The 13,927-nt window shown below is 43.2% G+C and overlaps 1 protein-coding gene across 3 annotated transcripts in view; it reads right to left on the bottom strand.

Moving 5' to 3' along the window:
- The window catches only part of ZC3H12C (zinc finger CCCH-type containing 12C), a 136,956-nt gene that overhangs the window by 51,686 nt on the left and 71,343 nt on the right, over positions 1 to 13,927 (bottom strand). The window contains exon 1 of one of the 3 annotated variants that reach the window (XM_075198891.1): positions 2,526 to 2,747. The exons of the other annotated variants lie outside the window; for them this stretch is intronic. Coding sequence (XP_075054992.1) covers positions 2,526 to 2,549 — 24 coding nt within the window. The 5' untranslated portion in view covers positions 2,550 to 2,747. Of the gene's footprint in view, positions 1 to 2,525; positions 2,748 to 13,927 lie in introns of those variants that run through there. 3 annotated transcript variants of the gene reach the window in all.

Genomic DNA, 13,927 nt, shown 5'->3' on the forward strand with positions numbered 1-13,927 from the left:
TTTTACTTGTGTTGTTTAACTATAATTAAAATGCAGATAAAAAATGCTACGCGATACATTTAAATGTGGCAAACAAGTTGCGTTCAGAAAAGCACTAATGCATCTGAACACACCAGTAAAAATGTCAACGGGTATGGTAACACTGGAAACTATGATTTCAAGTGTCATATTACATGCATTTTACAGACATTAAATACACAGATAACATGCTTTTTTTAAAAAAAACAGTGGGTATGAGGTCTTGGGCTGACTTGTTCAGTTTATAAGAAAAACAAGAGACATTACACTGAAACATCATTTTAAAATGAATAAATAGAACAAAAAAATTATATATATACACACACACACACATAAATATGTATATATATATATATATATATATATATATATATATATGTGTGTGTGTGTGTGTGTGTGTGTGTGTGTGTTGCGTGGTGCTTTATTTGCAAAGTTACCAGTGGTACTCTGATGGCTGAGAGATCCTTTGTTCAAACTTTATGGCCTGGTAAAACAAAGCCTGTAAGCTAGCACCAAGGTGTGACAGCTGGAAGATGTTATCCTTTGCAACCTATTACTGATCTGTAGGAAAACAATATGGCAGCTCCCACTACCTTAGTAAAAGAAAATATCCACATCAATTAGCTTATCTGTTGATACAACTGTAAGCAATTGTATAACTGAACAATAAGAGACAAAGTAACCAGAAATAAACTTGAGCAAAACGAGTATATGTTCAATCTAATAACCGGATGTACGCTAAACAGATTGCAAGCTCTTTGGCAAAGGACAGGTTGTAACATAAGTGTAGTCTAACGCACCTTAATCCATCATTACCACTGCATTTTAATAAACTCCTATATCATGTACTTGACAAGTGCTTTATAATCTGTTACAGTATATCATTTTGAGTTACACAATTCCAAGAATGTTTTGTGACTTGGGAAAGTTTGACAACTAAATACATTGTCACATTTTCTAATGTGTTGAGTCACCATTGAGATACCTGTGTATCTCTCTCTCTACATAACTATTCTTTAATATATAGAGAAACTGTGTCTTAACTTACTAGGATGTTATGATAACAAGGCACAGTTGTTTTTCAACAAATCAAAAAATAGAAGTTTATTTTTAAAAAAATGGGCGTCATTAATTTTATTCTTTATTCTAATGAATGTAGAATGGAAGTATGGCTGTTTTTTTGCCTTGATACATGCATCTGCACAATGTTCAGAGACAATGCAGGGAAAATAATGAATATGTAATAAAAAGCCCTGGCACTGGTTTCTCTGTATTTAATTACCATTGTGTTTGCTGCGAGTGCTGTTGTATGCTAACCCTCCATATCACAAAGAAAAGATGTCCCATTGAACAGATTGGTTAATACTCTGGGGTAACAGATGTCTACTGGAGCTGCAGGAGACCAGCAACTGGTGGCCTGCCCATCGCCTGAAAACTGTCAATAGCCTAATGCATATGTTCACATAATAGGGCATGTGCTACGGATGCTGCCTTTCGTTTAACCCTTCAAGCACCTGCCTCCCCAGCAGTCATCTACAAAGACCTTTAAGAGTTTGGCGTACTCCCTAGCGCACGTCTAAGCACAGAACAGAAGCAGGTCTCTTCAATGGATCTTGCACAGAAGCAGACACACATACCTATCTACCTACATTTATAGCTGCCAATTATAAGGATACCAGTAGGACATAGTTGATGTATAAAATGCACACACACACACACACACTATATATATATATATATATATATATATATATATATATATATATATATATATATATGTGCATTTTATACATCAACTATATATATATATATATATATATATATATATATATATATATATATATATATATATATATATATATATACACATACAAACATACATACACACACACATCATGCAGAGTGTATATATATATATATATATATATATATATAAAATCATGCACGATACATTTACTGCTTGCCCAAAGAACTCACAATCTTTGTATAGGATAGTGTCTCTTACTTCTGCGATCCATCCACAAAATAATAATATAGCCTCTCCAGCATCTGTGCATCTGTTCACACGCTGCAGACCTCTGTGTGCTGTGCACGCTCTTTCACCATCCAAATATCCACCTCACACTGCAGAGTGTAATCCCATATACAAATACAGCCAGATAGAAGCAAGTAATTGTTCTGCCAGCTGTTGTCAGATATTGTCACCCAGTCATGTAAGGAGCTATTAAAACCGCTGCACACAGCAAAGAGATTCAGCACCTGCTGTAACATCTACGTGCTGCATGTACACAGGACAGGATCAGCATATCAACACAACAGCCAATCAGTAAATGCAAGTAAATAGAACAATGCACGCACAACACACTACTGGCAACAACTGCTTCTGAATAGAATGCTGCAAACTACAACTTGTTCTGTGCATTGTACACTTGTTACTAAGACAACAGCAAAGTCTATTAAGTCAGATTATTATGGCAGCAATTGCAGAGATGCCACATTATACTTACTTTAGTTGGGGGACACACAGACATTGGTTTCCAGAGCAGGGTTAGCAGCACAGTGCTGGCTGCAGGATCCCAGGCAGGCAGGGTGAACAATGAAGAGTGGGACAGATGGGAGCAGAGTATCTGCTGAACCTAGTCCCGAGCAGACAGCCAGCCGGCCAGCCAATGGCAGAGCGGCAGCCTCACAATGACTGGGCCAGGCAGATGCAAGACAAACCTCCCCGAGCTCTGTGTCAGGTTTGGAGCCTCCTAAGTTGATTCTATTCCCAGGGTCTGCCCCGGGCAGCGTGTGCATTAACGAGGGGCGTGCTGCAACAATGGCTCATACAAAGGAGGCAGCGAGGCAGCTGCTCGGTGGAGAGCTGGAGTCATTAGCAAACAAGCTGCCAACAAAAAGCACCTGGCTAAGGACTGGCCTCACGTCCCCTCATTGTTACTAAATGCAGAAAACAAACAAAGACAGAAATCATTTCGTGGTGAAAGTTTTATTTGTGGGTCCCGGGATAGGGCTGGACTTACAACGTACAGAACTAATACCAGCAATGAGATAGGAGGTTGCACTCATTTTACATTTTACAAAAGTCCTTAAAGCATTTTGCCTCTTGGGGAGTACCAGCATTGTGGTGTCAGTTGTAATATTCAAAATAAATGTGTGTCAAACAGTCTAGGCAAACTTTATATGGATCAAAGGTAAAATGTTTAAAATAAATAGATTGCCCAGATTTGCCTACTTTAGCCAATGTTCAATACTTTCAAAAGTTGAAAAACATTGTAGCATTAGGGCCCTGGCCTGGTGCAAAGTTGTGCTGGGGCCCCTCTGCTTGTCTTAAGTATGTCCCCCCCTCATTTCTTCTGCCTTCTGTGGGAGTTACCACTTTAGCCTATTCGGTAAGTAGGGGGGGGTGCTCACGTTATTCTGTGTGTAGATGTTGCAATGCAGCCAGGGCCATCATCTTACCAACATTATGGGCACGCTGGGCAAAGAAGTGCACTGGGGCCCCTACCTGCACAACCACAGAATATATATACATTCAGTGCAAACGCAGCATGGAGGAGGGGAACAGGGAGGGAGCCGGATTTTTTTTTCAGGATTATTTATTCTAATTAAGAAAGAGCCCTGCCTATGGGGCCGCCTTCGCCCGTGCGTCCCCCGGGCACCTGCCCATCGTGCCCAGTGGAAAAGACGGCCCTGAATGCAGCCTTCCTGTGATTACTGAGAATGGTTAAGCCTCCTATCTGCCAAACAGTCTGCAATAGTGCAGAAGGAATAACAGCTGTTGCTGTTCTGTTCAGCAGCAAGGGCGCCTGTTTTACCCTCAAGCGCACACACATGTGCACACCAGTTTTCTCCCATTGAGATGCTCTGTTACCATTTGCTGGGCTGTGGTCTGTGTTGAGAATGATCATAATGCAATCACTACTGTGACCAGAAGTGAGGGGGGTCCAGTGATGACGGGTTATCCTCCTGAGAATGCAGTTTGGCCGCATTCGCAGTGAAGCCTTAATTGGCTTAACTGTGCGTGCTCTGGACCCATGTGTGATCAAAAAAAGCCCCAACTCTACCCAATGCCACGCCAAGGCTGTCACAACTGAAGGCCTCACCTTCTCTGTTAAAACCCCATGTGTATATGGGAGTTTTTCACCATTGGAATGTACATAGGGGTCTTTACAAAACTTTGTTATGAGGTCCTTAAACGTCTAGTACAGCCCTGGGCAGGCCCTCCCCCAAATCTTTCTATAAGGCTCAACAATGCTATGTTTCGCCCCTGCGCCACCCTATTGATTAATTACATTTCCATTTTTCTTCAAAAATACTGCTCATTCAAGCCTCATTTATGTATTTAATAAGTACTGAGTGTGCAGAGACATCTGGGGGTAAATGTACCAACCAACGGTTAATTAAAACCACCGTTCGTTGGCGGTTTGTGTCATTTCTTAAAACGGCAAGTTTATTAAATGTAAATCCCATCGGGATTGTGCCTTTAATAAAATTGCTGTTTTAAAAAATGACGGCGAACCGGTTTTAAGTATCATGATTCATTTACCCCCTGGACTGTGTTTACATTTGACCTTTCATGCTTTTAATACTTGCCATTTGTTAGTCAATTAATATGCTTTTCTTAGTGCGCCTTGATGGTACAAAACTCTTCCCACTGAAAGTAAAGTTTAGTGCAGTGGTTCCCAAACTTTTTCAGTTCGTGGCACCCATAATTTTTTCAAGGCACCCCGCCAAAATAATTACCGAGCAGTACCGTTTTATAAGTAGTTGGGTCAAAATAACGTAATAAGTACTTAGGTCAGGACAGAAATACTTAGTAAGTTGTTTGCAAAAATAATACACATAAATCCAAGGGAAAAGAATATTTTTATATATTTTTTTCAAATATATTTCTGTCAAAGAATAATTTACAGCTAATATTAAGAGGAATAAGATCAAACAAAATAAAACAACATGTACAAAAATCATCACACTGTGCCCCTTCACGATCACACTGTGCCCCTTCATCCTCACACTCTGTGTCCTCCTTCATCCACACACTCTGTGCCCTCCTTCATCCACACACTCTGCCCCCTTCATCCACACACTGCCCCTCTTCATCCTTACTCTGCCCCTCTTCATCCTCACTTTGCCCCTCTTCATCCTCACTCTACCCCCTCCTTTATTTTTTTGCCCCTCCATTGCTGTTTCCTATCACCATTTCCCCTCCCCTTTCTTTGCTTACCATACTTGGCCTTCTTTCTTCTATTTCTTCTGTCTTCTTACCAATCCATCCGGGACCCAGAATCCTCCTCTCTCCCGCCGCTTCTCACTGAATATGTCAATTGTGATGAGGTCACGCCCGACATTCAGTGAGAAGCAAGGGGGGAGGAGGATCCTGGGTCCCAGGTGCCGCTGGATTGGTAAGTTGTTTTTTTTCTTTTCTTCCTGGCCACGGCACCTCTGTGACAGCACCGCGACACCCCTGGGAGCTGCGGCGCACACTTTGGGAACCGCTGGGCTAGTGTCTAATCTCTGCTTCCTCCAATTGTGTAATTCTGAGGGGAAAAAAAGTACCAGAGCTTTGCCAACCATGATTGGTCATGCATTATAGTGGGTGTGGTTATACAAAATAGTGGGTGGGCTGTACCAGAGGGTATAAAAATGAACATGTAGAAAATGTTCACAGTTTAAATAACATTAACTTATAAACAAATATTGTGGACATAGTGATACCATACATCCCAGCATACAAAACAAATGTTCAGGCTCATGAGAATGTGGGTCTTATTTTAGTTATTCAGCCTGGCTGTGCATTGATAACTAAATGTGTAATTTTGCAGTTTCATAAAAGTTGCCCTTAATGTTTCTTGGACAGCTGCTCAGCAGCAAACTTTTCTTAGAAATTATAATCTTATGTTGGTTATTCTTCCTATTAATATCATACTTTATTTTTTCAGAGCAACCTATGACACAGATAAGCTCTTGGACGTAACATTGTTAAAACTGGAGAACAGTAAAACCATACAGGTCGTGTCCAAAAATAATGGAATCACCAATATAATTTCACTTAATAGGGTGTTGGTCCACCAGGTGCAGCCAGTACAGTCTATAGGTTCCATGGCACGGAGGGATGTACAATGTCCGGAATGGTCCAGAAGATATAAAGCACCGTTCTCCCACAAGAAAGTCACTCAACTGATGGCTGGTTGACGGTGGTGGAAATCTCTGTGTCAGGTACCGTTCCAGAATATCCCATAGATGCTGGATTAGGTTCAGACCTTGTGACTATAAAGGCCATCATCCACGGATTATATCAGCATAATGCTCAGCAAACTGCTGGGCAACCTCACATGCTCTGAAGATAGGGACATTTCCATCCTGGAAGACATCCTTCACATCAGGAAACAAGATGAAGATGATCACGTCATTAGTATTAAGAAGCTATTAGCAGTGACCTTGTCTTCTAAGGGAATGACTGCACCCAAAGAATGCCAGCAATATGCACCCACAACATTACGGATCCACCATAACCCTTCACTGTTGGAAACAAGGGCTGTAGACTTCTTTAGGTGGCCCCACATGTGCACTCATCTGCTTGTCAAGAACATGGTGAAGAAGGATTTATCTGACCACATCAACTTTGCCCCCTGCTCAGTATTCCATTGTCTTTGCTCTTTGCACCCCTGAATTCGCAAATGTGAATTGCCAGATGTGGAGACTTGTTTTCTCTTGCACAGGTATCACGATCCTGGAGTATGTATTTCCACTCAAAGTTGTCCTTTGCTGATGATGTTTTTTCCACACTGACATTACCTAACACACCTATACCCATGAAATACAGCAAGTTGAGGTGTCTTGGTCAGTGACGCTTCTTCCAAAGACACCCCAACAATCACCTCTTTTTCAGAGTCACGAAGGTCTCCACTTGTACTTTTGATAGCCATAACTAGACAACCAGAGCAGGCCAACATATATATGACCCTGACCATGTTGGGATGTTATTTGCTTTATAAACGCATATGTCACACCTGTGTGCAAACCATCATTTTCAATATGTTTGGCGTCCCTCATTTAATTAAGTGTTTCCATTTTACTACCTGTATATATTGTATGCTGTAACTGTAAAACACTGCTGTAAGACAAGTAGTTTCAAACTTCATAGGAAAACCTTGGGGTCACACAACATGAGCAGTTATGAGTGAAAGAATGCTGGGAAATCACTTGATCCATTTCTGTAACATAGAAGAGGACATGATTAGTTAAAAAATGAGGTTTATTTTCTTTATGAACATTTTGCTTTACTGGTAAATAGACTGAGGATAAAACAAACTGATCTGTGAATGGTGGAGGTCTTGTTCATCTGTAACAAACAGTCCTGCACTCACTGTTCAGAACACTGTCTAATCATACAGCTCTAACATGCTGTACTACCATAGTAACACTATGTTGTGGCCTCATACCTCAGTAACATCCCGATTTTCATGACACTGTCCTGATTTCAGAGGTCACAAGGGGCATGGACCACAGGACAATATCCAGACTGGTGGCACAGCATAATTGATGCTGATTTTTCAATTGAGAATGTTATGAGTTATGTGGACTGCACTACTAGGATAATATAATAGTGTTCCCTCTGTGTATCTTAAGAATGGGGAGAGTTTTATTACCATTATGGAAGCAGACATACAGATGTAGCAACATTCTTCAGGAAAAATAATATGATCCTGCGCACTCCACACTGCAGAGAAGATGCAGGATCTCGCCCTATTAACTTTGCCAGCTCTGTAAGGTGTCACGGTACCAACGAGGGAGAGCTGGATCCTGGTAGTTCAGCCGGGATTGGCGTGACTTCAGCAAGAGGCGCGGAGTCTAACAAGTGAAAGGTGTTCACCAGTGATTCCCGCAAGGGAATATGGACTTCGCGGCTTCCACTTGCAAGTCGCGACCCCCTAAGGAAGTTCCCACTGAACCACAAGAGAATGAGCATGGGATTTGGTAGGTAGTAACCCACGGGAGGTATAGAAGATGTAGAGCCACTGGAGATCTGTAGCCGTTACTACTGACAACTGGAGTTTTAATGATGAACTGTGAAATACCACTAGGGAATGATACTAAGGATGGTCTGCAGCGTTGCCACTTGGAAGTGGTTTAGAAGGAATGTTCTGCAGCATCGTCACTTGGAAGTGATTAGCAGGGATGATCTGCAGCGTTGTCACTTGGGAGTGGTTTAGAAGGAATGTTCTGCAGCGTTGCCACTTGGATGTGGTTAGAAGGAATGTTCTGCAGCGTCGTCAATTGGGAGTGATTAGCAGGGATGATCTGTAGCGTTGCCACTTGGAAGTGGTTTGTAGGGATGGTCTGCAGCGTAGAAGCCCGGGGGAGCAGGAACACTGGGATGCAGACTATGGAACACACAGGAACCAGGAACGAGATAGCTCAGGAGCTTCTTCCAGGACAGTAGTCAGGAACTGACTGAAAGAATCAGCCCAGAAGGGCTGGTTAGAAGGGCAAGATATAGTGCTGGTTCAATTAGGCAGCCAATATGGGGCAGCAGAAGGAGAGAAAAAGGATTGGAAGTTCTGCACATGCGCAGAACCGCTGACAGCCGGGGAGAGAGACACAGCGCTGGAGAGGAATCAAGACTGCAGGTGCAACCGAACAGGTAAGACAGGCTGGCGGGGACGGAGCGGGAGAGCAGGGGGCGCGCACGCTGGCTCCCGGGGAGACCAGCGGGAGACCGGCGTGTGACAGTAGGTAAACAATGAAAATACTGCATGTCTAGTGTAAGTAGAATGTGCTGATTGTCACGAACTATCATGCTTTACCACCACAGTGTGGTTTCCTGTTCCCCAATTCATATTTACCATACCTATCAGCACACCTGATTTTCAATGGCAGAAAGGGGTGTGACCAGCATTGCAAATGGGTGTGGCTTGGGTAGACATAGGTGCGGCTTGGTCTAATGTTTCCTGATGATCCAATCAGAAATATTTACAGGTATGATCTACAATCGTTACTACACCCTTCTGTCCTTGTTATAATTCCTCCACCAATATCCGATCCTTTATTTCTGTGCTTGCATAATAACTAGCATGCTATTTCTAAACAGGAGCCGTTCAGGACAGCCAATGAAATCAAGGTTGCGGAACACTGCTGTAAATAGCAGCAATGTAAATAATTCAAAACAATCTTCTAGCTAAATGAATCTAGCTGTAGAAATAATCCTTGTGGCCTTGTACCCAATGCATTTTGAATGGAAAAAAACAAGAACAAGAACAAGTGAAAATATGAAAACATTTCACATGTGTTCAGGGCCGGTGCAAGGTCTCTCAGCGCCCTAGGTAAAATTTCAAACTACCGCCCCCCCCCCCCCCCCCAACCCCAAGACACGTCAAATACCCACTTCCCAGACCTTCACACACTTCACTTTTGTTAAAAACAAAAAAAGAAAAGCCTTACATCCTCCATCAGTCTGGATGCAGTGATGTTTCATAGAGAACGCTGTCCAGACTCCACTGCTGTCCAGGGGCAATCACAGGATTTCTAGAGGGGAAGTATCCAAGTGTTAGATATGGGAACAAAAAACTTGCGAGAATGACCCATCATACTGCTTCCCCTGCAGCACACTCTCCCTTACCCCTGCTTGACCATGTCTTCCCCCCCTGCAGCACCATGTTCCCCCCCCTGTAGCACCATGTTCTCCCCCCCTGCGCACGATGTCCTAACCCTTGCGGCACCATGTCCTCCCCCCCCTGCGGCACCATATCCTACCCCCTGTGGCGCCATGTCCTCCCCCCCCGGGGCATCATGTCCTAACACCTGCAGCACCATGTCCTCCCCCCCTGCGGCACCATATCCTACCCCCTGCAGCACCATGTCCTCCCCCCCGCGGCACCATGTCCTACCCCCTGCGGCACCATGTCCTCCCCCCTCTGCGGCACCATGTCCTACCCCCTGCGGCACCATGTCCTCCCCCCCCTGCAGCACCATGTCCTCCCTCCCTGCAGCGCCATGTCCCCCCCCCTCATCACCATGTCCTCTCCCCCCCTTGCAGCACCATGTCCTCCCCCCTGCAGCACCATGTCCCCCCCGCAGCATCATGTCCTCCCCCCTGCAGCACCATGTTCTCCCCCCCTGCAGCACCATGTCCCGTCCCCCCCGCAGCATCATGTCCTCCCTCCCTGCAGCACCATGACCTCTTTCCCCCTGCAGCACCATGTCCTCTCACCCTGCTTGGCCATGTCCTCCCCCCTGCAGCACCATGTTTTCCCCCCCTGCAGCACCATGTCCTCCCCCCCTCTTGACCATGTCCTCCCCCCTTGCAGCACCATGTTCCCCACCTGCTTGAACATGCCCCCTCTTGTTGAACATGTCCCACCCCCACGCAGCACAACACACACACACACACACACACACACACACACACACACACCTCTGTACTTACCAGGGAGTTTTCTCCATGCTCTGCTCCTCTCTGGTCGGGCGCCTCACTAACTATCTCCATGCTCTGCTCCTCTCTGGTCGGGCGCCTCACTAACTATCGGGACGTGACGTCACTCCCAACAGTCAGTGAAAGAAGAGAGGGGCAGGGGATAGTGCGTCCCAGCGTTAGGGGGGGGGCGTCGGTGATCAATCACCTCACCCCCGCCATGGATCAGATGAAATCGTGCACATCTATAAAGCTGTGCGGCGGCCGCTGAGTTTAACTTCCATGGCCGCCGCACAGCTTTATAGATGTGCCTGATTTCAGTGGCGTCCCGCAGAGCCCGGCGCCGTAGGCAGCTGCCTAACGCTGCCTAATTGCAGCGCCGGGCCTGCATGTGTTTTACTAGCGTTCTGAGGTCCACTGGACGTCACTGTAGTCGTTTCCAGTGCTTTTATCTTGTGCAAGTGCATTGAATGGAACAATATGCTTTTGAAAAATGGAAATGCAACATGCAAACACCAAGAGGGGGCATGGTGATTGATTTATTTCTTGAAAGAGGAACTGAATTTTAGCATGTCCAAGGGTTACATCATAGCATTTCTGGTATAAGATCATACCAGCTATTCATCCATACCTTGCACTGATGAGGGATAATGTTGAAACCATCCCTCCCAACATGCAAGTTCCTAGCAGCGGGATGGGGCGTGGCTGTAAAGCGCTAGGCTGCCCATTAGCTATCTCCCTTCCCCCAACATTCCCACCTATGGGACAAACATGTCCCTAGGCGGGACAGCAGGACAGGGCCCTAAATCCAAAACTGTCCCACTAAAATCACGACATTTCAGAGGTAAGTTGGAACAACCAAGTTGGATAAATGACTCTACATATTTGGCTGTGTCTGTGCTATGAACCAGCAGTTCTGAGTATATACTTGGCCTACAGAGACATATATGAAAATTATTTGGACCGCTCCACCCACTCCTAAAATAAGGATTAAATGCCTAATTTTATGGTTTTGTGAGGAAATTATAATTTATATCAGAAATAGATTTTAAAATAAGTTCTAAGAAGGTTATTGCTAACAAAAGAGACCAAAATGTGGACATCTTCTGTACAGGAAGAACTCCTAGGACCCTATGTAGAATTGGAAATAATTTATGCTTTCAATGTAAGTGTAAGTTGTGTCCCATGGTTTACTCAATACTCAGAGAAGAAAATGTGTACAATTTAGTAAGATATGATCATAGAGGCTGCTTTCTCCTCAACATAGGAAGTAAGGAGCATTAACAAGCCCTTAATGTGCTATGCCTAGAAGAGCTCGCCCCTTCCCTCTCCCATGCCGCCTAAGCGTAGAGAGATGCAACAGGGAGATACATCTCAGTCTGCTCTCAGACTGATATGTATAACCGCTTTTTGCTCTATCAAATCGGACTTACGTCAAACTCTACATGATCGCCAAGAAGTTAAGGGATTTAAAATCCCTACATATCTGTATAAGGAGGAAGTCACAGTTCAAAATATTACAACTAGGCTATGTCCAAATAGATGTTTATTTTGGGGGGAAAAATCTCAGACGCTTTCTGATGCTTCCAAATACACTCCTAATATGCCTTAAAACACTTCTCAATTACTTGAATTAAACTGTTAAAAACACCAACAACACCTATGGCTGTTTTTTAAAGACAACTCCAGATACAGATATGAACAATTATGACTCCCTCATTTTCCTCACTCATGGATGAAATGATAGAGGAAAAAAATTCATTTATAGAGAGAAAAAAAATATCCATTCTATGGATATTTTAGCCTAAATGTTAAAATGCATCAAAGGCAGTGATGATCTGGTCTGAACAAATTCCCACTGAATTAATATTGTTTAATAGACGCCTAAGAAGTTGTCTTATAACAAGTGAGGAGAGCAGCAAACATAGTTTTGTGCTCACCGTATAAAATGTATCAGGAAAGTTTGTGCTGGTTCTGCCATTTGCCGTCAAACCATCCTGATTATTTTGGGAAATTGACTCAACAAGGTGTAATGTGTGGCCCATGTAGCCTCTAATGTCGCATAGTTGTTGCAAATCAGCTGGCTGTGAATGTCTATTGAATAGCTCGTTCCACATGTGCACCATTAAAGTGAGATCTGATGATACCATGCTTCTGAAACAATTTCAGAAGTTTCCTTGCCTTGTGGCATGTATTTTACTGATAAACTCCATTCTTAGATGGGTTCACCACTGCCATGATGACAGCAGTGTCTGATCAGTAGCAATGTTAAGAATTCAAACATTGATCTAGTCTGATAAAGAGACCCAATGATTGTCATCCATTGCACCTCCAGTTTGCATTGTTGATGTCCAGCAAGGTGAACTTTTAATTTTCACCATAGTTTGGTTCTCCCATCCCTATTAGACAAGGCAATATTATTCCAATAATCATCATCACCATTTATTCATATAGCGCCACTGATTCCTCAGCGCTGTACAGAGAACTCATTCACATCAGTCCCTGCCCCATTGGAGCTTACAGTCTAAATTCCCTAACATATACACACACAGACAGACAGACAGAGAGACTAAGGTCAATTCTGATAGCAGCCAATTAACCTACTAGTATGGTTTTTTTGGAGTGTGGGAGGAAACCCACACAAACACAGGGAGAACATACAAACTCCACACAGATAAGGCCATGGTTGGGAGTTGAACTCATGAACCCAGCGCTGTGAGGCAGAAGTGCTAACCACTAAGCCAATGTGCTGCCCAAATCCTTCAGTATTTGTGTTTAGTAGCCTACTGCAACTTCACTTCGTTTTTGCTGAAGAAGTGTAAATAAGATCGGCCATTGGATACCATATGCCATCTATTAACTGTTACCTATCTACCTAATTAAAATGGCATTGTCTGCACCTATGATGTTGTCACTAACTGAGCAGTACACAGCAAGAAAAAAGAGAGTTCTGAGATTGGAGGCACAATTTTATATACTAGTAAACAGAATCATTCCCAATTTTGTCTTGTATTAGTAAAAGTGCATTAAAAGAATAAATTTTATTTCAATTATTTTAAAATCAAAGGGGATTAGCTATGGTAAAACTTTATTGATAATGCAAAATATGAATTAAAAAAAGTGAATGGAAAGTAGTGCAAATAGAATAAAAACTAAGGAAAAGAGAAGTACTTCCCTTATTGATCCTCTCTGTTCCTGCTAGAACAGCACCTATCCCTAATAGGGTTATCCTGTGATACTAGGTTATCTTACTTCGATTAGTTAATAATGATATAATGTCAGTAGTAGGGTAACTAAAAGGTACATGTAAGGTATTTATTGTCACTTTCCCATAATGGGTATGTCGTACCTAACATGACAAATTTGACAAAAAAATGTTTTAAAATTCTTGTAAATCGGCTCTGCGCACTCCAGAATTTAACAGAGAACAGATTTGAGGGATAGGTCTGCTCTGCTCTACTACACAGAAAACTGCAGGATACGTCCAATACCTAT

The sequence above is a fragment of the Mixophyes fleayi genome, chromosome 2, assembly GCF_038048845.1.
Source record: "Mixophyes fleayi isolate aMixFle1 chromosome 2, aMixFle1.hap1, whole genome shotgun sequence".
Taxonomy (NCBI): Eukaryota; Metazoa; Chordata; class Amphibia; order Anura; family Limnodynastidae; genus Mixophyes; species Mixophyes fleayi.